This window comes from Malaclemys terrapin, chromosome 2 (genome assembly GCF_027887155.1).
Source record: "Malaclemys terrapin pileata isolate rMalTer1 chromosome 2, rMalTer1.hap1, whole genome shotgun sequence".
NCBI classification, from domain to species: Eukaryota; Metazoa; Chordata; order Testudines; family Emydidae; genus Malaclemys; species Malaclemys terrapin.
The window spans coordinates 227394383-227421186 of NC_071506.1; the positions used below are offsets into that span (position 1 = coordinate 227394383).

At 45.5% G+C, this 26804-nt stretch overlaps 1 protein-coding gene across 1 annotated transcript in view; it reads left to right on the plus strand.

Moving 5' to 3' along the window:
- Window positions 1-23549, plus strand: part of IGF2BP3 (insulin like growth factor 2 mRNA binding protein 3) — a 167625-nt gene extending 144076 nt beyond the window's left edge. Inside the window, exons 12-16 of the mRNA XM_054017064.1 lie at window positions 5907-6026; window positions 11714-11788; window positions 20445-20576; window positions 21054-21167; window positions 23051-23549. Of these exons, the coding sequence (XP_053873039.1) occupies window positions 5907-6026; window positions 11714-11788; window positions 20445-20576; window positions 21054-21167; window positions 23051-23152 (543 nt within the window). The 3' untranslated portion in view covers window positions 23153-23549. The remainder of the gene's footprint in view (window positions 1-5906; window positions 6027-11713; window positions 11789-20444; window positions 20577-21053; window positions 21168-23050) is intronic.
- The last annotated feature ends 3255 nt before the right edge of the window (window positions 23550-26804 follow it).

A 26804-nucleotide genomic window follows, 5' to 3' on the forward strand; every position in this document is an offset into this window, starting at 1 on the left:
TGCCCCGGTCTCTGGGGTTTAAGCCCTGCGTGGACTGTAACAGGCCTATGCCTGTAAGTCACCCCCACAGCAGCTGCCTCAAGTGCTTGGGGGCATCACATGTGAAGGACAAGTGTCCTATCTGTAAAAAAAATTTTGCCCCGGGACTCAGAAAGAGACGAATCTTCGTTTGAGGACTCTCCTTATGGAGGCTGCCTTCCGTCCGGCTTCCAAGCTGTCCCACCAAGATTTGACTCCTACTGCTTCGGTCCCTGGCACCAAGCTCCTCCCGGCATTGCTCCCCATCACCAGTGCCCAGAAAGAAAACTAAGAAGCACGGCTCCCCGGTACCGGACAAGAAAGGCCGTGGGGCATTGGGCAAATGACCCAGTTCGGGCTGCCTGGCCACTCCAGAGCCACGTGGACCTGTAGCCCCTTAAAGGATCCACCACCGACTCCCAGAAGTGGTAGGGGACCCAAACGTATGGCGGCATCGATGCCTTCCCAAGTTTCCCTGGTGCTGAGAGAGCAGAGGCCTCCACCTGTGCCGCTGGCACCACGCATGCCGCAGGAGGCGGCAAAGGCTCCCTATGAGGGCAAGCCAGCTGCTAAGACCCCCCAGGGGCAGTGGAGCACTGCTGATCCCCCGAGCCAAAGCAGTGCTCTCCATCTCCACATCACAGATCTCCAGTGTCACAGCCCAGGCCCGCTTGGGCTCACCCTCACCACATTTGCAGTCCCTGCCATCTTGACACACATCACCTGGGGGAGGCGCTGGTCTCTGTACCACCAGCACTGTTCACCCTCCGGCTGGTCATCCTCTTGGCGCAGATCTCCGTCGCCTGCCCTGTGGGAGTGCTCCCCATTGTGATACTGGTCCCCTCCAGCCCCGGCACTGATCCTCCTCCGAGCACTGGTCTCCAGCAGCAACAGTTAGCAGGCAGACACAGGCGGCAATGGCCCCGACATGGTCACCGGTAGGGGATTCCTCCAGCATGGCAGGGCAATTTAGCCCCTTGCCGATACTCCACCGGCAAGATTGGGCACCTGAGGCCGTGTCAACGTCCATGCTGCTGCCTTGGCAGCACAGCCAGTGCTGGTGATGATGATGCCCCATTCACAGCGCTTAACTGCTGGCACCTCGGAGAAACAGGTGACGGCCTCGGGCTTGGTGCATGAAGCATGCTCGGAAGTCGGGGTAGAGGAGCCCACTCCAAAATCCCCACTCCCCCATGGGGGTTGATGCCCCAGAGCGCCCCTCCCCCCCCCCCGCCGCACTCCCTTCCACCTCAGTACAGTCGTTGTCGTCTCCAGACGAGGCAGTCGTGGGATCGTCAAGAGCCAGCCTGCCAGACGATTTTAAGGAACACCAGGCCCTGCTTCGACAGGTGGCTGAGAATTTGGGCCTAGAGTGGAGGAGATGGCCGAGCAGGTGGACATCTTGTTCAGTGTGTTCTCTACCTCTACCCCGCCCGTGTTGCAGTACCATTGCATGACAGGGTCCTGAAAATTAAGGCCCTCTGGCAAACCCCGTCATCAATCCCTTCTACCTCCAAAAGGGCTGAAAAGAAGTACTTCGTCCTGGCCAAGGGGTTTGAGTACCTTTTTACCCACCCACATCTGGGCTCACTGGTTGTCTCTGTGGCCAACAAGGAGAAGCAGGGGCAGGCCAGTTCAACTCCCAAAAACAAAAAGGCCAAAAGACTGTACCTTTTCGGGACAAAAATCTATTTTACAGCCTAGCCTGCAATTCCGGGGGGTGAACCACCAGGCACTTTTGGTCAGGTATAACTTTAACTTATGAACTTCCTTCGTAAGTTCAAGGAGTCCCTTCCTCAAGGTTTCGCTCAGGAATTCAGCATCCTGGTGGAGGAGGGTACCATGGCAGCAAGATGCTCTCTCCAAATGGCGTGGGACGCAACAGACTCAGCAGCAAGGATGGTCACTTTGGCAGTAGTCATGAGGCACAGCTCTTGGCTTCAGACTGCTGGCCTATCCCAAGAGACGCAGACCTTGATCCAGGACCTCCCATTTGGTGGGAATGGACTTTGCAGAGCAGATGGATGCAAGGCTGCATGGGTTAAAAGGACACCCAGACACCCCATTGCCAAGGCCTTGGCAGCCTCGTCAAGGGTCTTCAAGGAGAAGGGATAGAGACACGAACTTTAGTCGTTACCACCCTTCCTCCTCCTGCTCACCCGCGTAGCCCAGCCCGGCAAAGCATCCTGGGGGCTAGTAGCGCTCATTTTGAAAGTGTGCTTGAGAGCAATGCCCCAATCAGCTCCCAGGATCCACCTTGTTCTTTCCTCGACCGTCCTTGTCCCTACCATTCAGCCTGGTCACAGTTCATCTCGGACTGCTGGGTATAGTATCTCAGGGCTATACCGTGCAATTTTTAGCCGCCCCTCCGACCCATTTCCTTCCCCCCTCGCTCCTCCCCATCCCTCTTCAGGGACCCATCTCACGAGCAACTTCTCGTTCAAGAGGTAGAGGACCTCCTGCATATGGGTGCCGTGGAGGAGGTTCCTTGGGACATGAAAGGAAAGGGATTCTATTCCTGCTACTTCCTAATCCTGAAAGCAAAAGGGGGCTTCAGACCCATTCTGGACCTGCGTCGCCTCAACGAGTCTTTCAGAAAGTTGAAGTTTCACATGGTCTCCCTGGCTTCCATCATCCCCTTCCTGGATCCGGGAGAGTGGTACGCCACCCTCCACTTGAAGGACACTTATTTCCATATCACTATATTCCAAGGTCACAGATGTTTCCTCCATTTAATAGTGGGCAGACGCCTTTTTCGATTCATGGCACTGCCCTTTGGCCTCTCATTGGCCCCGAGGGTGTTCCCAAAATGTATGGTATCAGTGGCTGCTTACATGAGACGTTGAGGGGGTCCAGGTCTTCCCGTATCTCGATGACTGGCTCATCAAAGGCAGGTCTCGGGAACAAGTGCAGAGGAGCCTTGATCTGGTGCGTTCCACCTTCTGCAACGTAGGCCTGTTAATAAATGAGAAAAAATTCACCTTAAGGCTGGTGTAACGAATAGAGTTCATTGGGGCAATTCTCGACCCCACATGAGCCAGAGCCTTTCTTCCGAAAGCGCGTTTTCAGACCATGGCTCTCACCTGTCTGAGTTTTTTGGGCCGCCTGGCCGCATGCACATACATGGTCAGTCATGCCCAGCTCCATCTTCGGCCTCTGCAAACGTGGCTGACTTTGGTCTACATCTCGAACAGGCACGACTTAGACCAGATAGTCAGGGTGCCAGAGCATATCTGGGAGTCCCTGAATTAGTGGGTGGACCCTGGGTTGGTGTTTGAGGGCGTTCCCTTCTCAGCCCCATCCCCGTTGCTGACCCTGGTCTCCTATGTTTCAGAGCTGTGCAGGGGAGCCCACCTGGGCAAGCTAAGCAACTAGGGCCACTAGTTGCAGAACAATCTGGCCCTCCATATCAACGACAGGGAGCTCAGAGCAGTTTGTCTGGCCTGCCAGGCTTTCTTGCCCCACCTGAAGGGCAGGGTGGTGCAGATCCTGACAGACAACACCGCCGCAATGTATTACATCAACAGGCCGGGAGGAGCTAGGTTGTCGGTCCTTTCCAAGAAACTCTCAGCCTTTGGGATTTTTGTGTGCAGCATGCCATTCGTCTGGTAGCCATGCACCTGCCTGGAACCAAGAACATATTAGCAGATAACCTCAGCAGGACCTTCTCGTCTCGCCACGAGCAGTCGCTCCATCCGGAGGCGGTCAGCGTAATCTTCCAGAGGTGGGGGACACCCCAGCTGGACCTGTTCGCATCCTGGCAGAACAGGAAATGCCATATGGTCTGTTAGTTCTGGGGGATGGACAGGCACCCTCATCAGACAGCTTTCTACTCCTGTGGTCGGGGGGTGGAGCGTGGGGTTTGATGTATGTCTTCCCAGTGCCATTAATTCACAGGGTCCTTGTGAAGATCAAGCAGGACAGGGTGAAGATTACCCTAATAGTCCCCAGGTAACCTCACCAGCACTGGTTCGGCACGTTGCTGAACCTTTCGGGAGCTGCCCTGCTGCAGCTTCCCCTCTGGCTGGACCTGCTGTCCCAGAACCACGACAGCCTTCTGCACCCAAACTTGGAGGCGTTGCACTTGACAGCATGGCTACTGCATGACTAAACGTGGACGAATGGAAATGCTCAGCCCATGTTCAGCAGGTCTTGCTGGGTAGCAGGAAACCCTCCATGAGAACGACTTACCTGGCCAAATGGAAAAGGTTCATGTGCTGGGCCTCGGAACAGTGTATCTGAGCAATGCAGAGCAATGCAGGGCTCACTGCAGGAGATCCTGGATTACCTGCTACACCTCAAACTCCAAGGTTTGTCCCTTTCATCGATTAAGGTCCACCTGGCTGCTATCTTGACTTTCCACCATCCCTTCCAAGGCAGTTCGATCTTCACTCATGACGTGACAGCCCGATTTTTGAAAGGTCTGGAGCATTTTTACCCACACATCTGGGATTCCTTCCCTCCCTGGGACCTGAATCTTATGCTGTCGAGGCTCATAAAGCTGCCAGCTTCCTGTTCTCTCCTGCTTCTCTTCTGGTTGCAGTTTTGTTTCTGGTTGCGGTAATGTCGGCCCACAGAGTGTCCGAGATCAGGGCACTCACTTTGGAGCCGCACTCACCATTTCTGCCCAAGGTCATTTCGTAGTTTCATACTGGCTAGGACATATACTTACCCATCTTTTTTCCAAAGCCTCATACGTCAGATGAGGAGCGCAGGCTACACACCCTGGATGTCAGGAGGGCACTGGCTCTCTATTTAGAAAGAACAAAACTGTTCTGTAAGTCATCTGAGTTCATTGCGGTGACAGACAGAATGAAAGGTCGCCCAGTATCAGCCAGGAGGATTTCATCCTGGATTACAGCCTGCATCCGCTACTGTTATGAGCTGGCGAAGGTGCCTCCGCTGGCGATTGTGACGGCACACTCGACTAGGGCACAAGCGTTGTCCGCAGCATTCCTGGCACAGGTACCAATCCAAGAGATCTGTAGGGCTGCTACCTGGTCATCTGTCCACACATTCGTCTCTCATTATGCGCTTACCCAGCAAGCTCAAGACGATGCTGGCTTTGGCAGAGCAGTGCTGCAAGACCATGAACTCCGAGCCTACCTCCATTGTCACTGCTTGTGAGTCACCTAGAATGGAATCGACATGAGCAAGCACTTGAAGAAAAACTGTTACCTACCTTTTGTAATGGTTGTTCTTCGAGATGTGTTGCTGATGTCTGATATCCTGTGGTGAGATGGAATGGTCCTTGCGATTTCAGAAACTCTTAATCTTGCATTTAATTTACTGTTTTGGGACTGCTGCCAAGACTCCAACTGTTATATAATCTTACACATGAGGGCTCAGTGGCAGTTTTAAAGTTGGTTATGTATCATTCCAGATCACTCCTACACAAAGGAAGCTGTAAAATGTATGTAACTCTAAGGCTCGTTATGCAATTTGTGTGTCAAGGTCAGTGTAATTTACCTTCAAAATTAAACAAAAGGGAAATCTAGAAATAGTTCACTTATTTAACCTTCAGTCAATTTAGTTTTGCACACTTGCAACAGTCTAATCTGCCCAGTCATAAACTGGAGAAACACCAAGGTAGAGTTGATAGCCAAAAATGAAACATCCCTTTTAAAAATCTCTCAATTATGGGATTAAAGTGGAAATGTTAAAATCACAACTTTTTTTTTAAGACTAAAAGAATCATCTTAGACTTGAATTGTTCTTTCATGTACAGTTGGATTTCATGATCGTCATTAAACATTAAAATTTAACAGGGGATCAAAGATTTCTCTCTCATTTCCATGTATGTGTGCTCCATACCTCTATCCTGTCAGTCTGATTCATAATGTTCAAAAACATTCATGGCATATTATTTCTTTCCTCCTTCTCCACAGCAACAGCCCGAGTCTGAAACTGTTCATCTGTTCATCCCAGCCTTGGCGGTAGGAGCCATTATTGGCAAGCAGGGACAGCACATCAAACAACTTTCTCGTTTTGCAGGCGCATCTATTAAGGTACTATTAACTTGACGAGATTTCTGTCTATTCCATGTGATGCTTCCAGCAAGTTTTCACAAGTAACATTCCAGTGAATCTGTATTCTCTCTCTCTCTCCCCACACTCCTCACATTGAGTTATGTGATAAATGGTATATTTGTTTATAAATTAAGCTTTAAATACCCAGAGAGATAACATAATTAGAATCATGTTTTCAAACCTCTCTTGAGGTCTGAAATATAAGCTACAAAGAAAGCTACCTTGGTGGTCTCAACTTAGAAAAAGCCTTTAGCCAAGTCGTAATGATGTGTTCAAGGCTTCCTTGCCACATTGTTAAGGCAAAAAACAGTACCTCTAAATTTTCTCTTTTAATAACAAATAAGTCAGGAAAACCTTTAACTACTGTGCTTTGTCTCTGGATGCCCAAAAAGGATCAGTCTGAGATATTAAGCTCTGGTGGCTCCACTCTGAAGTACTGATTGTTGGAAAATCCGTGCTGTGTACGTTAGGCTCCTGTGGCTGAACCCATTATTTATCACCACCTTTAACTGACATGATGGGTAAAAGAACTAGAAGCTGCTGGATCCTTGTCTGCACTCAGGGGATAGCCCCAGTTCAGCAGTCTGTGAATTTAGCTGCACAAATGCTGACCCTGAACGTAGATAAGGGCAAGTGCATGTACCAGAGGAACTAATCCAGGGATAAAGCTTGACTTAGTTCAGTCAAGACAATCCTGGCTCACCTGTGTCCACCTGTAGGGTTGGCATCAATGCAGCTCTGTCAATGAATGTGCTGGTGCTATTTGTGCTCCCACCAGTGCTGACACGGAGGCTGTCAGGGCTGATACCCCACTCTGGCACTTTGAGTGCAGAAGGTGGGGGCCCACAAGGATTCTAAAAAATTAATACTGGCCACTCCAGGCTTATATTAAACTCACAAGGTTACAGATTCTCTCTAACCTTGGATGCGTAGATGCTGCCATCACCCAAATTCAGAAAAACCCTTTGAAACCAGAAAGGCGCACTTGGGAATTCCTTCCTGTGGGGTACCCTCAAGCTCTTTCTCTCCCCCCCTTCTCTTCCTCTCCCCCCCATGGGAAGACCTGAGAGAGAAAAACAAAGGGGTTGATGTGGGACATTGAGTGAGTTTGTCTATGAAGCCAGTTAGTTTGATTCAATGCATTATAAAATGTATCCAGAAGGAGGGCGATCTGGGCTTTATGGTGTAATGTGCTTTTGTAGAGCAATATTAGAAGTGAAGCCGATCACAATTAGCAAGGAGTCGCTAGTTTTTCTCACACAGCAAAGTGAAATGCTCTAATAAGGAATAATTTATATTTCTCATGTTGACCATGGTGGTTTTGTTTCCTTGTGTAAAAATGTTGCCTCTCCAATCTCTGTTGACAAGCATAGATGCCAGTGAGTACTTTACAGACCTCCATTCTAGCTTCATCCTTTATTGTAAGAAGTTTCTTGTCCAAAGGTAATTCTGACGACCCTGCTCTCTCTCTCTGGACCCAGAGGGCCCTGAATGCGGAAGACCTACTGCAAAGTTTGAGGTGACAGTGTAAGAGTTATGGCACTCCTGCTTGAGTACAGCTCTAGAGGGACTCATGTAGGCCCCATTTCACAGTGCATGGAGGGATGAGCTGGTGGATCCATTATTACTCTGGCTGTTTTCCCCATCTCATTTCTGTGTGTCACTGCGTTAGTGGCGGCTACTTCAGCCACAGAGTAACAGCTTTGATGGAAGGATCCCTGCAGTTCTCCGCTGCATATAGCCAATATTCTTGGCTTGTGTAGAGATGAGGTTTTGACCAAACTTTTGGTAGTATATCTGTTTTAAAGTGCAGATTGGTTGCAGCTGGATTCCTGCTCTTCACTTGCCACAAATTCTCATTCTGTCACATAAATCAACCAAATGTTATTCTCTTGTTCTCAATTTACTTGTTACCACTTTCCCAGCAACTAGGGATGTGGGAGTCAGGCAACTGTGGAATCTGTGGGGTTGTGTTCATGCAATCATGGGTCGAGACACATCCAGAGGTAGGGGCCTATCTTGTTCTGCAGTGCTCTTTAAACAGGCATCAGATTTTGGAAGAGCAGGGACTGAGCATTCCTGAGCTGGGGAGCAGGAGTCAGGTAAGAGTGGGGAGGTCACTAAATTTTCAGAAGCAAGAGAGGCTTGCACCAGGAGGTGAAAATTTGCATATTTTTAAAAATTATCCAGAAATCATGCTGCATGTAAATCTTGGTTATGACATGCTACATGGAGCCCAGATTTTCTTTATTGGTAAAAATAAACACACACCATAACAATAGGATCAATTTATTGCCTCACTTAAAACTTCTGAATAATAACATCCTGTATTTTTAACATATGCATCCCTTAAAAATCTTTGTTCTAATATTTGAGCAAAGTAATACGTTCAGAATTATGAAACAACGTGTTCAATCTTACCTAAGAGTTTAAGGAACACTTGAGAATTTTTAGGTGGCCAAACTAGAAATCTGATTTTTTTGTATGCAAGAATTAGGATATCCCTCTGTATATGGCAGTCTGGACCTGTTTGAGGTGTGTACAGGATGGTGTGCATGTAAATGTTTGAATCAGTGTGAAATCTACTTTTGTGCAGTGCTGAAGTTTGTAGATCCAATAAAAATATTCAGCCATAAAATGGGATTTCAAGAATATATTAAATGTACATGTTGCTGTTGGAAGGAATGTATAGGGATTAGTCTGTTTTTTTATAGATGCTGTGAAATTTTAAATTAAAACTTCAGAGAAAACATTTGTGTATATAGATCTCTAGTTTACACATTTCAAGGATAAGAAAGACAAAAATAACACAGAGGCTTTTGAATGTGCCCCCTGCAGGCACTGTAATGTTAATGTAATAGTGAGTGTTATTTTCTAGCCCCCAATGCTGTTTGTCTCTGGCTATACAGATAAAAAGGGAAGAGTCTAAGATTTGGAGTCTAAATCTTAGACTCCTCCCTTCTGACCTGCAACCTTGTAAAAAAAAAATTGTAGCATTAAAATAATAATAAAAAAATACAGAAATGAAACAGACTTTATAGAAAATACTTTTCCAACATTTAATACGGGAGTTAGTGGCAAAAAGGGTACCCTTGGTATGAAATATTGGAGTCTGTGTACAAATGAAATGTAAGGTGACTGCATGAAGTGAAACAATCTCAAACATGTCAATCTAATATGGACAGAAATTATCTTCTCAAGCCGTGTTCAGTAAACTAACTGCAAAGGTGCCTTGAAATTTGGCACCATTTAAATACTTTATGAAAGTGCAAGAATTTGGTCTGACTTCCTGCTGTTGGCGCATTTCCTATTTTGGTAGCTTAATAAACGTGCTGCAGTTATACCTGTATGTAGTTATAAAATAGCTAATTAGATTACAGGAATTGATGTGCAAAGTAAATAGCTAGTGTGTGTTGTATTCTCAGTGTAGGATATAATGTGAATGATTGTTCACCAAATTTTTACTAACTATATTGGAATTAGAAAAGGTTCAGAAAAGGGCAACAAAAATGATTAGGGGTATGGAACAGCTGCCATATGAGAAGAGATTAATAAGATTGGGACTTTTCAGTTTGGAAAGGAGACGATTAAGGAGGGATATGATAGAGGTCTATAAAATCATGACTGGTGTGGAGAAAATAAATAAGGATGTGTTATTTACTTCTTCTCATAACACAAGAACTAGGCGCCACCATATGAAATTAATAGGCAGCCTAGAAACAAAAAAGTATTTTTTCACATAACGCACAGTAAACCTGTGGAACTCTTTGCCAGAGCATGTTGTGAAGGCCAGGACTATAAAAGGGTTCACAAAAGAACTATATAACATCATGGAGTATAGGTATATCAATGGCTATTAGCCAGGATGGGCCGGGATGGTGTCCCTAGCCTCTATTTGCCAGAAGCTGGGAATGGGCAACTGGTTATGGATCACTTGATGATTCCCTGTTCTGTTCATTCCATCTAGGGCACCTGGCATTGGCCACTGTTGAAAGACAGGATACTGGGCTAGATGGACCTTTGGTCTGACCCAGTATGGCTGTTCTTATGTTAACCACAGTGTAGCGGGGTGATGATCACCCCACTTCAGTCCTGGAAGGGTGAAAGCAGCCCTGGAGAGGGCTGCAGCAGGGTCAGAGGGATTAAGAATGGCTGGGGAAGCTGAGTGGGTAGCGGACCACAGCTGTGGCCAGCTTAATCAGGGCCCAACTGGCCCTTATAAGAGGGCTGGGGCCAGAAGCGAGTCTCTCTCTGAATGTTGAGAGGGATGGGCCTGGCTGCTGGGAGGTGAGCAGGGTACCTAGACTGGAGCAGGGCTGGGGAAAGGCCAGAGGAGCTGGGGAGCTCCGGTCTGGAAAACGCCCAGGCTGCAGGCCTGGGTAAAGGCCAGAAAAGATACTAGGGTTGCCGGGGGGCAGCCCAAGGGTAGGCAGAGGCTGCAGGTCCAGATCCTCCTTGTCGATGATGAGTGGCAATTATACTGCAGTCCATCCCAGTTAGTGGGGGCTAGATGGTGACTGGCAGTAGCCAAAGACTGAGGCAAGGTGGGGGTTGGGGGTTCCCTGGGAAGAGGAGACCCAGAGAACTCTGTAGTGGGCAGAGCCCCTGGGTAAAGAGCACCGGGGTCTGGGAAGGACACGGGGCCAGTGGCATGCGAGACACCGGCCTACAGAGGGTGCTCCAGAGGCTGGAGAGCTAATTCCCTGGACAACCAGCAGGGGGTGCCACAGCAGTGAGTCGTCGCCTTGTTACACACAGTTATGTAAAAGTGATACATGATGACTAGTAATTTGTCTGAATTAAACCACAGCTGTTACAGATGAAAAATGTCCCTTGGCTGTTGGCAAAGATGAAGTCCTGTAATGTTTAATACATTACTTGTTCAACACTGGCTGTGTAATACTAGCTGCAGCAATGGAAATGTCAGTTGTGATAAACAAAGGATTCATCCACAATGTCAGAGGCTGGGTTAAATTATTTAATGCTATTGGAGTCTGAGAACAACACCCACAGAAATCTGATTTTATGATGAAATGAACTATTGAAGAGCCTGTAGGCTTCTGTGGCTCAGCCCTAGTGGAGCTTAATTTTTTTTTCCAGGAGACAAAAACATCTGTGTATCTCACAATCTGGAGGAATGTTTGGATAGTCCCAGCTAGATAGGTTGGTGCTTCCTTATCTTGATCCCCAAGGGAAAGTCTTGCTGATGGGCAGAATTTGTTAGGAAAATGTTCTCCTTTCTCTTTCTTGTTAGGACTTGTTTGATGGTAGCGAGTAAAGTTAAAAATCTTGGTTGTTCAACAATGTCTTTCCCTGGAAAGCTCTCTCTTTATAGTAGGTACACAGTGCCTAGGAGATTTTACCATGGGCTACAGATCTTTTTGAGTGGCTATCCCTTTGTTTCATTCTCATGATTTTTCAGCAGTAAATTTGCTTGTGACTTAGCCATTTTTCCCTCGATAACCAGTACATTCATTTAAAAAAAAAAAAAAAAAAAAAATCCTAGCATGACCAAAGCTTAATGCTGCTGGTGTAACGAACGATTTTGCACTCGTGGCAGAATGGAAGTGTTTTACTGGCAGGGAAAAGTTCTTCCTTAAACTTACCTTGCAGTTAGGCACCTGTCAAAACCAAGCAGCTGTGTTAATCTGAACTTTGTGTTGCAGATAGCTCCTGCTGAAGGACCAGATGCCAAGCTCAGAATGGTTATCATCACCGGGCCTCCAGAGGCTCAGTTCAAGGTACTGAGTATGAAAACTTCCATCCCGTTTGTCAATTTGCAGTGGGCTTTGCCTTGTAGGAAGAAACATTACTGAAATACTTAACTGGCATGCACCATTTTACTCAGAATTTTAATAAATAGTTGGTATGCAGTATAATTGTAGTCATGGCGGTCCCAGGATATTAGAGGGACAAGGTGGGTGAGGTAATATCTTTTATTGAGCCAGCTTCTTTTGGTGGAGGTGTGTGGGTGTGGGTGTGGGTGTGTGTGGGTGTGAGAGAGAGAGAGAGAGAGAGGCTTTCGAGCTACACAGAGCCCTGTGCGGCTTGAAAGCTTGTCTCTCTCACCAACAGAAGTTGATCCAATAAAAGATATTCTCTTCCACCTTGTCTCTGTAATAAACATGTTGGTCAAATGGTTCCTTTTTCCCCCGCCTCCCCTCCCCTTCCCTCCCTCTCGGCCAAAAGAAAAGTCATACAACCATGTGAGTAAAGAAACTTAAGGGTCTTCCATTAAAGTTAGTGGAAGTTTTGCTTCATTTCATTGTGATCATAATTCTACCTAATAATAAATACACAAGAAAAAATAACCATATGACACCCATAATCGCAAGTTACTAATTTGTTCTAGATAGAAATGCCTTTTTGGGCAACTTTTCCGATGAGTGGAATGATTCTGATTGTATTTAAAATAAAATGATGCTAGGATGCCCCAACCATCATTTGCCTCTCTTAAACATATCAAATGATTGAGCTGCCTTCTACCTGAGCAAGGGTAACAGGTGAGTATAGTATAAGCGCAGATATCAAATGAATTTCAGTTGGAGAACACTAAGTAAGAGTGCATCAAAAGCTGAAATAAGTCACTGTCATATAGCAGCCTGATTGCTTTGCAGGTAAGGCCTGTAGCAAGTGGAAAAGTCACTCACAACTTCACATCATTGCAGTGCTGTCTTGCTCTCATGGGTTTACAGCCATGCTTGTTCTTCGAGTGCTGGTCCCTATGTATATTCCATTGTGGCCATGCATGCGCTGTACATGCTTGGAGTTGGAGAATTCTTGAAAGCAGTAACTGCTGGTCTGTGCACGTGTCCTCCCTTTCTTTGTGCCTCCAATCAAGGAGATAAAGGGCAGAACGGACTGACCCCGCTGCAGTTCCTCCTTACCACCTCATGACCTGGATCAGAACCTCCAGTGTCCAGAACTTTGTCTTCCTTAATTCTTCAATATGCAAATATATAGAAAATAGTTTAGAATTTTATTCTATAGTTTAAGTTTTATAGTTACATAGATTCCCTGTACCAGGGAACACTGTCCCGTCTCGCCTCCAATTACGATTACTGGACTATGCCCAGAATGCTGGGCTTCAAAAGCTGTGCCGCTTCTCAGTCAGTGACAACCATCAATACTGCCTCAGGGAGGCTCACGTCATGGCAAGCTACAGTATCTGCCACTCTTTTCCCAATTGTATTTGTGAGGGTCTGAAATTTCATCTTCAGAAGTACCTAATGGAGAAAACAATGAGGCTGCAGTCAGACCCAGGCTGGGGGAGCCCCCTGTATGTTGACCTTGCTCAGCAAAGAGTGCACCTTCTGCCACGAAGTCTGACTTAGCAGCCAGGGAATCTCCCTGTTTGGGTCTTGTTGGGAAAGCAGGGAGTGTTCTTATAAACACGAGAGCAAATCCTCCTCTAAGTCCACTTCAGAGAAGTTGGATCCAGCCCTGCCCAAGTCAAGCAAGTCTTCCTGTTCAGCCCATGAACACTTAGAACGGGGTGGGCAAACTATGGCCTGCGGGCCACATCCGACCCATCAGACCATTTCATCCAGCCCTCAGCTCCCGCCGGGAAGCAGGGTCGGGGTTTGCCCCACTCCAGCTGGGGAGCAGGGTTGGGGGCTTGCCCCACTCTGCGCGACTCCCAGGAGGCAGCCGGCATGACCCCCTCTGGTTCCTACGAAGTATGCAGAGGTGTGGCCAGGCAGCCCTGCGCACTGCCCCGTTCGCAAGCCCCGCCCCCATAGCTCCTATTGGCCGCGGTTCCCGGCCATTGGGAGCTGCAGGAGTGGCACCTGTGGACGGGGCAGCGCGCAGAGCTGCCTGGCCATGCCTCGGAGCTGGAGGGGGGACATGTTTCCAGGAGCTGCTTGCGGTAAGTGCTGCCCAGAGCCTGCACCCCTGAGCGCGCCCTCCCCTCCCCAGTGCCCCAATCCCCTGTCACAGCCCCGATTCCCTTCCCACCCTCTGAACCCCTCAGTCCCAGCCCAGAGCCCCCTCTTGTACCCCAAGTCCTTCATCCCCAGCCCCACCCCAGAGCCCTCACCCCTCCCTGCCCCATTCGTGATCCCCCTCCCACCCTTTAAACCCATTGGTCCCAACCTGAAGCCCCCTTCTGCACCCCAAACCCCTTGTCCCCGGCCACACTCCAGAGCCCACACCCCCAGCTGGAGCCCTCACACCCCTCCCCCATACCTCAACACCCTACCCTGATCCCCCTCCCTCCCTCTGAACCCCTCGGTCCCAGCCTGGGGCCCCATCCTGCACCCCAAACCCCATGTCCCCAGTCCCACCCCAGAGCCCTCACCCTTCCCGCACGCCAACTCGGAGCCCCCTCCCGCACCCTGAACTCATTTCTGGCCCCACCCCAGAGCCCGCACCCCTAGCCAGAGTCCTCACCCCCTCCTGCATCCCTACCCCCGATTTAGGGAGCATTCATAGCCCACCATATAATTTCTTTACCCTGATGTGGCCTTCAGGCCAAAAAGTTTGTCCATCCTTGACTTAGAATGTCCCAAGTCTCAGGGTCATGACAAGAAAGTCCACAAATCCAGGGCTCCGTTAGTACCAGACCACACTCTAGTGACAACTGTGCGTCCAGTAGCCACTAAGCCTAAACACCAGTAACTTATGGCATTGACAAAAAGCAACCATTAGGAGCCTCAAGCAGTGATAGTACCGCTTCTGCCTTGCCTCACTGTGGTACAAACTGAACTATAAATACTGCAACTCCATTGGTTTGGGCGGACAGGACCCCTTGCATTCCAGGGAGAGCAGAGACTCGCATTACACCTGATGACATTTTTGATCTCCCTGATCCCTAATCTCTATTGCCATCAGATCCTTCCTAAGATGCACCAGGAGATGCAGCTAACGGGAGGAGTCTGTCCCCCCAGCCACGGTTTCTCTCCAACAAAACCATTGGTACCACAGATAGATCCAAAATCTGCATTTTCTTTCTTTGGAGGCTCTAAGGCAGGGGTCTCAAACTCAAATGACCATGAGGGCCACATGAGGACTAGTGCATTGGCCTTAGGGCCACATCACTGACACACACCCTCCTTGCTGCCCCTGGCTCCGCCCCCACTCCACCCCTTCCATGAGGCCCCGCCTCTTCCCTGTCCCCATTCCAACCCCTTCCCCAAAGTCCTGACCCCAACTCTGCTCCCTCCCTGCCCCCAGGGGGTGCAAGGGGCTCAGGGCAGGGAGTTGAGGTGCAGGAGGTCAGCAGGGGGTTCACGGCAGGGAGTTGGGGTGTGGGGTGCAGGAGAGGTGTGTGGGATGTGGCAGGGGGCTCTGGACAGGGGTTGGGGTGTGGAGTGCGGGCTCCGGCCTGGCACCGCTTATCTAGAGCGGCTCTGGGGTGGCAGCGCCGCACACCGTGGCCAGAGCAGGCTCCCTGGAGCTCTGCTCCAGGAAGCAGCCGGAGTCCCGGGGGTGGGGGGAAAACAGCGCTGTGTGCTGCTCTTGCTGCTCCTCCAGGTACCTCCCCCAAAACTCCCATTGGTCGCGGTTCCCCGTTCCTGGCCAAGGGGAGCTGTGGGGGGGGGGGTGCAGTGCCTAGAAGCGAGAGCATGGAGCCCTCTACCACCCCCACCCCCACCCCGTCCTGCCCGGGGCTGCAGGGCCATAGTTCCAGCCGCTTCGGTGAGCAGCACCATGGGGTAGGCAAAGGGGCGGGGGGTGTGCAGGCAGGGGGGGCACGGGGAGCTTGGCGGGCCGCACGAAAGAACCCCGTGGGCTGCGTGTTTGAGACCCCTCTCTAAGGCTATGTCTACACTACAGCTTATGTCGGCATAACTTTTTTTGCTCCAGGGTGTGAATAAACCACCTCCTGAGTGACCCACGTTACACCAACATAAGTGCCCATGTGCACAATGCTATGTCAGCAGGAGAGCGTCTCCCTCTGACACAGCTTCTGCTGTTTTCAGAGGTGTTTTTATTATGCCAATGGGAGAGCTCTCTCCCACCGGCACAGGGCATCTTCACCAGATGTGCTGTAACGGTGCAGTTGCATCGGTACAGTTGCAGCGCTGTATGTATAGACATGCCCTAAACCAGTGGTTCTCAACCAGGGAATGTGTACCCTGGGGGTACGCAGATGTCTTCCAGGGGGATACGTCAACTCATCTAGATATTTGCCTAGTTTTACACCAGACTACATAAAAAGCACTAGTGGAGCCCATACAGACAAAAATTTCATACGCACAGTTACTTGTTTATACTGCTCTATATATTATACCATAACGTAACATGCATATACACATTGTGTTAGACATGCGGTTTATGGCAATTACTGACGTGTGCAAGCAAGTTAATTACCTTGAAGTTGTCTTGTGTATGCAGTTGCAATGTAAACCTGGATAATTGGTTGGTTTTTTTTTTTTATATGAGGAGCTGGAAGAGGAGGTAGTGACAGTAGCTTAAGATTTTTTTCAAAGCAGTGCAGGGGATTTAGCCAAACATCTTCCTTAAATTCCTTGCACTGCTTTGAAAATCTCAAGCAGAAGAGTGAAATCTAATGATTTCTACAGTTGGGCCTTAGTTTCATGCCTTCTAGCGTGTGCTTGGGACACTTCCTTGTAACATCTTTTTGAGTTTGAGACTAAATGTCTTCCCACTCAGGTAGCTCTTCCTACAAAGACAAATCTAGCCCACATCTTTTTCTTTAGATAATTTGTTTGACAAGGGTTTAAATAGTCTTGTATATTAAGATCTTGAAGACAGGTCATAGATTTATCCAGCTATGAGCTGCTTTCAAATTAGGATGATACGGTAACTTCAGATTCCTGGCTTTTTGGTTCTGTTATGAAAGAATGTAATTAAAGTCTAAAGCAGTGCCTCTCAATCTCTCCATACTACTGTACCCCTTTCAGGAGTCAGATTTGTCTTGAATACCCCCAAGTTTCACCTCACTTTAAAATTACTTGCTTACAAAATCAGACAGAAAAATACAGAAGTGTCACAGCCCACTATTACTGAAAAATTGCTTACTAACTCACTTTTACCATATAATTATAAACATAAATCAATAGGAATATAAATATTGTACTTAATTTCAATGTATAGTATATAGAGCAGTATAAACAAGTCCTTGTACCACATTTTAGTTTGTACCGACTTCGTGAGTGCTTTTTATGTAGCCTGTTGTAAAACTAGACAAATATCTAAATGAATTGATGTACCCCCAAAGGAACATGTACCCCTGGTTGAGAACCAGTGGTCTAAAGCACAAAGCAAATTCATGAAGTTTCTTCCCCTGTTGTAGAACAAACCTTCATGGGAAATGGACAATGGAGAAATTTACTTGACTGGTAATTTTGTATCTCTGAAGTTTTAAAAGAACAGAAGGTTTAATTTGGCACATTTTAAGATGCTGGGGTAGTAGAAACAATATAAAAACCCTTTAAGACTTCAGGCATGTTTCTTATAGAAAGGAATTTAACATCTGTATGAAGGTGGACAGCCATTAGAAATGTAATCAGTTTTCCTTGGAGTTCTTGGATCCATCCATGTGTAATTTAACTAATGCATTTCGAGTTTCTGAGACTTGTTATTGTAAGAGTGTGTCTTATTCCTTTTCAGAGAATTACAATCAATATTGTAAATTTTGGTCAGATGGGTTTATCCCATGTTAGCAAAGTCACTCCATGGTGGCCCAGAGTACTAATTAAATCTAATTTACGTTACTTTAGGGTCTTGTGTTCAATCTAAAATGGAAGGGGAGAGGAATGATGTCACATTCATCTTGGTGCTAAATTGGCTTTTCAGATGTAAAACTGTCCATTTATTCAGTGCATTACTACAAGCTGAAAAAAAGTGTTCTAGATTTAAAATGCGGTGAGAGGAAGACTGGCTATTTCAGACTGAGATTTGGTGTTGTATGTGTCAATTTTACCCCTTGCATTTTTAACCAACCTTTGTACTCAAATGACATAAGGATATATTTGAGGTTGGTGTATCCCTTTCTGATCAGGGCCCTAGACTTCAGTTTTAGGGACAGATACTGTCATGTTCTACTAGGACAGCAGTAACAGTCTTAAATTTCCCAACCTTAGACAAGAATACTTCTGTGGACAAAACACTGGACTAGGAATCACAAGATCTGATGTTTATTCCTGTCACGACCACAGGCTTCTTGTAGACCCTTGGACAAGTTGCCTAATATCTATGCTTTGGTTTTCCTGTTTGTAAAATGAGGCTCATGCCTCCCTAGCTCTAATGGCTGTTGTGAGGAGCTCAGATACTGTCGCTGAGCATCACAGAAGAGCTATAAATAAAACAAATTGTGTATCGGATGTGCAAATCACCTTTCCTGATTTTCTATTACGATTTGCTATATTGCTGCAGTTTCCGTGGCCCATAAGATATCTAAGGCTATGTCTACACTGGCAATTGAATGACAAAACTTTTTTGTCTTTCAGAGGTATTAAAAAAACATCCCCCCGAAAGACAAAAGTTTTGCTGACGACAATCGCCAGTGTGAACAGTGCTTTGTCGGCAGGAGCCCTCTCCTGCCAACAAAGCTAACCTCGGTCCTTGGGGGGGGGTAAAAGTTTTTTGTCGGCCAAAAAACAGTGGCTACGCTGCGCAACTTTTAGCTGCACAGCTGTAGCGGCAGAGCCGTGTCGCTAAAAGCTGCGTAATGTAGACATAGTTTTAGAAAAGGGAGGATTTGAAGCAGGGCTGGTGAATGGCCTGGGGAAGAAATCTCAACCAGTCTGAACAAATGCTGTTCAAATCTGCTATACAGAACCTAAACATCACTGGATCGGGTACAGCAGATAGTGAGCTCAGTTCTATTAATGCATTACACCATCGAGAGCCCATCTCCATAGCACAGATGACAGGAGGGGGCCTGCCATTTTCCTGTGTGACAAGCTTTCTTCACCTACCTATGCACCTTCTGTGGAGCACTGAATGGGTGAAAATTTTACACAACAATGTACCTCAGGTTTTCCAGATTCTGTTAGGGTCTGATGGCCTGACTTTCTGAGGGGGAGAACATCTCTAACTCCCAGGCCACAAATTTATTTGATTTCACCCACCTCTAGTTCAGTGTTTCCAGAGTGTGCTCTCTCTCTCTCTCTCTCTCTCTTTTTGGTGGGGGGAGGGAGATTAGATGTTTTCAACAGATATGACATGACAAAAAGTTTAAGGTTAGAATCAGTTGGTGGACTGTAACAGTTTTGGGATCTTTCATGATCTAGTAACATTAACTGAAGTGTGGAAGACTGTTCTTCTGAGTTGGTCACTTCTGAGTTTAGGGTGTATTACTAGTCCTGACAGTCCATCAGTAGACACATATTTGTTAGAGCCCTGCTAGTAGCTAATTGATTTCTTTCCTACCCATCACTTTTTGTGTTCTAGTCCTGCTGTGACTGAGAAAGGGGAGGGTGGTAAATGGAAAGTCTCTCTGATCTTTAATATACATCTCTTGGAGATCCTTTCTACCACTGTCCCATTGGACTTGTTTTGTGATACAGCTTGGGAAGCGTCAACCTGACGTTGACAGGCATAGGGTGTGGAAGAGTGATCTAATGTTTCTCAAGACTGCCTATAAGTGACAGGGAACAAAGAAATAGTTGCTTGAGAAGCCACTAAAATTATTATAGCAGAACTCAGAGAAAATTGGAAAGGTAAGAGATTCAGCTGTCCACTTGTAATAGGCAACCCTCCTGCTTTATTGTCTTATTGCCCACCACTACTGTGTACCCAGTACTGCAATAGGGTGATGCATGTTGGTTAAAGTGACACAACTTCCAAGGTGCCACTCATCTGTATACTGAGAGACTCCCACATTAAAAATGAAAAATCAGAGCTAACCTAAAGTAATATACTTGGTAATTAAATGTAAAGGCATAAAATCTGGTGTAAATTAAGTCTTTGTTATGTGGTTTTACTTTGAATTCACCATCCTCTGAAGGATGAATTTCAGAAACTTCTACTGCTTAAGCCAATAAACTCCTTTATGTGCACCTGGTGATAATAAAAACATAACATCTGGCACATCGTTGTCTTCCCCCCGTGATTCTTTGCTGCTGCTTTACCTGTAGAGAGAGACATTCTAACAATAATTCAAATGGCTGGATTATTCTACTGGAAAACAGAATGTTGTTCATTGTTATGCCGTTACTTTATATTCATTGATGGCTTGTCAAGCCTTCTTTCAGGGTTTGACTGTGGTATCTTCTAGTTAAAAATGTGAACACTCCGTTCATTTAAAAATAAATTACCAACTACTTTTATAAGAAGAAAATCTTTTCATTTGTACATAGTAGGTTAGCGCATTTGTACATAGACAGTTTCCATTTGGATGTTTTTTTTTATATTTATTTATTTTAAAGGTGACTTTATTTCAGAATGATGCTGTCCCTTTAAAAATATTAATTACTTTTGCAGGCTCAAGGGAGAATCTATGGAAAACTTAAAGAAGAAAATTTCTTTGGACCTAAAGAAGAAGTGAAACTTGAGGCTCATATAAAAGTGCCATCCTATGCTGCTGGTAGAGTTATTGGTAAAGGAGGCAAAACGGCAAGTACTTGAGCAAAACCTAAATAATGAAACACAAGAAATCTAGCTGAAGGACATTCAACGTGTAAAATCTTCTCTCTAGCTAATTCACATTTTAACTCTTTGCATGTTAATTTCAAGGTTGTACGTGCTGTTTAAACTTATTTTGTTCATTTTAAACTCTTCTTCCCTCAAAAAAAATTTTTTGATTACTGTGGAAATTGTAATATGTAATTTAGAAATCTTCATTCTTTGCTTATTTGTGTTTCTAATTTATTAAGTTACTCGCATCTCTCTACATTGAACTCTTGGCCTTTCTTTTTTGTGGTGGAGAAAAATACTTACTTTTTCATAGACAAATATCCATTTAGGTTGATTTCTAATTGTATTGGTGCTGCTTTTATCATTCAGATGGCCAAGCATTTTTTAAAAATTCTCATGAATTAAAGATGGCTGCATTTTTCTGATTTTTTTTTATTTTATTTTTTTATTTTACAGGTAAATGAGCTTCAGAATTTGACAAGTGCAGAAGTTGTTGTCCCTCGTGACCAGACACCTGATGAAAATGATCAGGTTGTTGTGAAAATAACTGGCCATTTCTATGCATGCCAGGTGAGCAGGTTTCGGTGGTGGGAGTAGTAATTGAGTTTGAGTGAATTTTTATACCTCATCTAAATGTATCCGTGAATCTTAGGTTTACACACACCACACAGATCCCCCAAGGAATAGTTGCTACTACAGTAGATCCTCAAAGATACGAACACCAGAGTTCCGGACTTACTGATCAACCGGATACCTTCTGGTTCCAGAAGTAATCAGGCAACAGCGGAAACGCACGCAAAAAAAGGGGGGGAGCAAATACTTTACTGCCTTGGGGCTCAGGGCTTCAGCTAGGAGGGGGGAGGTGAGGGCTTCTGGCCCTCGGGAGCACCAGGGCTCAGGACTTTAGATCTGGGGGGAGCGCTGAGGCTCAGGCTTCAGCCCTGCGGGCTCCGCTCCCAGTTTCAGCTACACGGGGTGTTTGGGGCTTCGGGCTTGAGCCCTGTGGCTCCATTCCCGGCTTCAGCCACACGGGATTATAGGACTTGGGGGCTTTAGCTACGGGGGGGAGTGCTAATCAAGGGCTATGTTTGTCGTTTTCCCAATTTCCCTGAGTCCTAATTTTTTAATAACATTTTGATAAACTTTGTACACTTCCTTAAATGTGTTTTTTCTTTATATATTTGTATTACGGTAGCGTCTAGGGGTCCCCATCAGGGACCCCTGATGCTAGGCACTTTACACAAGGCAATAATAAACAAACAAAAAGGAGAGAGAAATTATTGCCCAAAACAGTTTACAGTCATATGTAGAGACCTGCATGGATACAAATTTTGTATCCACATCTGATTCATGATCCACAAAAATGGTCTGCGGATATCCGCAGATTTTTAGGGCTCTAATAACAGCTCCACAGGTCACTGCGCACCAGTGACACAGGGCTGTGCCCAAGCCCCCAACTCCCAACCGTCCCCCACTTCTCCCCAAAGATCACCTGCTCTTTCACCCACCGCATCCCCCTTCCCCTCTCCAGGCAGGGAGGCTACAATCCTGGGCCCTTGTGTGCAGTGCCACCCTCTTAGTGGGGCTCTCAGACACCCCTGCACCGCCCCAGTGGCTCTCACACACGCAGACCCAGCTAGGACAGACAGCAGCAACAACTTCTCTCCTCACAGCGCCTGCTGTTGCCGCTAGGGTGACCAGACAGCAAGTGTGAAAAATCGGGGGTGGCGGGTAATAGGAGCCTATATAAGAAAAAGACCCAAAAATCGGGACTGTCCCTATAAAATCGGGACATCTGGTCACCCTAATTGCCGCGCACTAGTTCAAAGTACAATGACACCTCTTTCAAAATGGCACGTGGCTCACTGTGCAAAAGCACACGGTCACACTCCCATCTGGGAGTTGTAGTTTATCTCCTCTGAGCAAGCTGAGGACTACAACTCCCAGAATGCCTAGTGGGCTGTTGCCACATATTGCAGCCCGCTGTGTGATTGAGAGCGCCAAGCTGGAGCCTGATGGCTGGGAGATAGCTGCTCTGTTGGAGTGTGTGTGTGTGTGTTGTGTGTGCTGCAGTCAGAGCTCTTTCCCAGCCACCTCCACCTCACACCTGCCCACTTCCCAGACCCCTCATACCTTCTACGGTTGGGGCCAGAGCCTCTGCCTTGTCACCTTTCCTGTCCATTACAGTGTCACCCTGATTTCTGTGGGGAGATCACTAGAGCCCTACGGAGATCCAAAATTTGTATCTGCATCTAAGCCCCGAGCTGCAAAAATGGCCCACGGATATCCGCGCATTTGCAGGGTTCTATCCCTATGATAAGGGACAACAGGCAAATGCGACAAACAAATCATGGTGGGTGGAGGAAAAAGGCAAAGTAACAGTGAAACGACCAAGTGTAGCGTAACCAGGACCAGTTGCAGCATAGCAACATCTTTTTGTTTATATCCTACAGCTTGCCCAGAGAAAAATTCAGGAAATACTGGCTCAGGTAAGAAGGCAGCAGCAACAGCAAAAAACAGCGCAAAGTGGACAGCCTCAGCCAAGACGAAAATAAAGGTTTAGGAAATGGCCCATCGGAGACAGATGCCAGACCAAAGACAGACTGTGTAACAGACAGGTTTTGAACACCTGTTGGAGTTGTATGCAGAAGCTTCACCAAGCCAGTCACCTGTTTGAGGACCAGGCAACCACTGAACGCTGTCTCTGAGAATGTATTCTTTAGGCTCTCTCAAACTTTTGAAACCCAGCTTTAAAATAAGGACCCCTTCACTTCCCTTTTGTTCTATTCTCACAATTTAACATAAACTTGTTAGTCTTTTTTATTGTTCTTATTATTCCCCAGCAATTTTAGAACTTGGTTTAATGAAGCTTTCTCTTCTGAGTTCACTGGTTTAAAAAAAAAAAAAAAAGGCATTGCTCTTACAGGTCCAGTTGTAAAAGAAGAAACACAATTGGAGGGTGGGGTTGGGGGTGGGGTAGGGTTAGAGCAAAGGTATTGACAAGAGTTTAAGTGTTAGTCCCAATGTTAAACAAGTGGCATTTTTTTAAAAATTTGGTTGCATTTTTACATAACACTGCCATGAATAACCTAAGGGAAGTGTTGAATGGTGTTGGCCAGGGCATAAAAAGATAAATATGCATTTTACTAAACTACCTCAGGCATTTAGTACCTCAATGAGAAATTGTTCCTTTTTGCGCTTTTTTTTGTATACTTTATAAAGCTAATAGTTCTTGAGCATTTTATTTTTTTAAAAAAAATTAAAATTTGATCAGCCACCAGCCAGGAGTACTACAGAATTATTGGGGGTGGGGGTGGGGATATAGTAGGATACTTCTAGCTGCTGGCTGATGGGAGTAAGATGGAAAAAAAATATATAACCTCAGATTTTCTGAGTGTTTCAACACCACCATTTGTTTAAAAAAAAAAAAAAAAAATTCAGCGAATGTTCAAAAGATAGCGAATGATGCCAACATTCTGATAGCAGCAATGCCGTTTATTTTTCTTTTAAGATGGGATGAAAAAGTTTGACGGTACTTTTTTGGGAACAGAACAAGGAAGTGATGGCAAGAGGCTGGGGTTGAGGGAAAAATTAGGAGACTGAATTTTTTTATTATTTTTGTGCTACTTTGATTGAATGCATGAACCCTTTGTGCCTTTGACCATCACTACCTAATAATGCTACATGTAAACATTTGCAGCCCGTTTGGACTTTGCCATTCTGTTCAAAGAGCAAGCTTCATCTTCAGTTTGATAGAACACTTGATCTGCTGGAGTAGTTTCGAGGCTGTATGGTCTCTGCTTCCTGCAGGTCGCATCATCCTGCTTTCAGTTACCACGATGGGGGAAGGTCAAACACTGTTTGATCGTGTTTAAAGATAAGGAAAGGCTAAGTTTACATATCCAGCCGCTGTTATGGGCCACACTAAGCCACTTTGGAAGGTTTTAAACTATATAACACAACCTCTAGTCTGGCTTATATAGATGCAGCAGGATTTATGCACATTCTGCAACCAACCATTAAAGGAAGAGACAAATTGTCAAAAGGCAGGGATAACAGGAAAGCTACCAAATTTTTTAATTTCAGAATGTAATTTGAATAATGATTGTGGTAATATAACACATTCAAGTTTCTACAATAAACTTCAGTCTACCTCAGTTTTAAAGATGTGGCAACACATGGTGCATAAAGACTGCTGTGTGTGTGCGCGTGTGCGCCTGTATGTGTGTGGTCTACAGAGCCATGCTATTACCTCTGAACCTTTTTTTGTGTGATGTTTTTGTGCATGAGATGATCAGAATCACCATGCTGCACTGATTTGAGGGGCACAACTAGCAAAAACGTTTCATCATTTTGTTGATCTACCTCTTAGATTCATATTGAAATAGAGGCATTTCACATAGAATAGATAATTTTCCCAAAGATCATTGTTGTACAGATTAGATAATTTTGAAAATGGTCTGAAGTGTTTTTCCTGCATCTCTTCTTTACTAATTGGTTTAAAAACCATAAACTTATGTTGTAGTTTTAGCAGAGAAAAATGAGGGTTTTTTTTTCCTTTTTTGACAGTGACCATCTAGCCTTTAGGAGAATTTTTTCTTGCAATGAATTTAAAATTACTGAAGTTATAAAAAGTCATAGCATTTTAATTTTTGTTGAGGCTTAAGTCTAAGTCCAATTTTCCTTTCTTAACATTTGAGAAGGATTTGACTTTATTATTTTCCATAAAAGTTATTTTACAAATAGGCAATGCATTTACATTTGCTGATTTAAATACTGTCATCTCTCTTAAATTTCTATACTTAGTGTGGTAAATCATGTTCTTATTTTCAATTGAGACTTGGTAATTTGGAGTATTTGGGAATAGCTAGAAAGTAAATACTGTAAATTATTTCAATATCCGCAAAGTATGGATCATTTTTTCATCTGTAATGTGCCCCCCAACGCAGCTCCACTTGCCAGATGCCTCTGAATGGAATAAAGAGTTTAACTCCTATCATCAGATATAGTTGTGTGTTTTTGTTTTTAAACTAAAGATGTGATATGAATAGTGCAGGCATTTGTTTGCTCTAATTATCAGTTTTTTTATGGCTTTCTTTTAATTTATTTTTATTAATATTTATATAAGGAACTCTGCAGCAATGCACAGGTATTCCACAATCTTTAGGGTAGCCAACAACAGTCTGATGCAGTCAGAATTTTCACCTGGCCCAGCACCAGCATTCATCTCTGTGGTTTATAACTTTTTCTTCTCTCCTCCCCTATATCAATATTATGCTGCCCACAGTACACTTTGCAATTAATGGCTTCATTTTTATTGTGTGGGATTTTGTTCTAGGTTGCCTAGATCTTTTTGGAAAGGCTCTGTGCCTGCCCGTCACAACCAAGCATATGAATGCCAAGGAATATATAACAGCCCTTAGGAAAGCGATCTAGATTGTCCACTTGGAGTTATAGACGTCTTATTTTTGGCTGCCATTTGTTCTGGTCTTCTGCTTTGACCCTCTTATTATGGACAAGACACACAAATAGCTCTTCCCTGTAATTTGGAGGGCAGATGGAATCTGTGATGGTAATGTGCAAGAAGTGGCACTGTATCTTATTCCTTCCCCACAACTTCTGTGAGGTGGCATCTACTCTTGACAATTAGGCTTAAGTGCTGGTAATAAAATCAGGGTTGGAAGGGACCTCAGGAGGTCATCTAATCCAACCCCCTGCTCAAAGCAGGACCAATCCCCAGACAGATTTTTGCCCCAGATCCCTAAATGGTGCCCTCAAGGATTGAACTCACGACCCTGGGTTTAGCAGGCCAATGCTCAAACCACTGAGCGTAACGTTAATGGAGAATTGAAAAGTGAAGTGATTTGTGTATGTGTGAGTGAGAGCGCGAGAATAAAGCGGTTTTACATTCTGTATCTTTAAAAATTAATTGCAAAGCAAAATCTAGAAAATTTATTTTCCTCAAACATCTTACTAGTCAGAGGAAAGATTCCCAAACTTTCCCCCTTGTATAATAGCACCCACCACTAATTGGAATACCCAGAAAATGGTAAATTCCTGATATATTTCACATTGCCATGGTTTTTATTACTGGTAATTTTTAAGTCTGTACTCTTCTAAACTCCTTGGAATTCCTGTGCAAAGCCCCACGAAAGTAAAGCCTTCCTCATTTGAGTTACGGAATTGTGTGTCTTTGGTCTCAGAGGC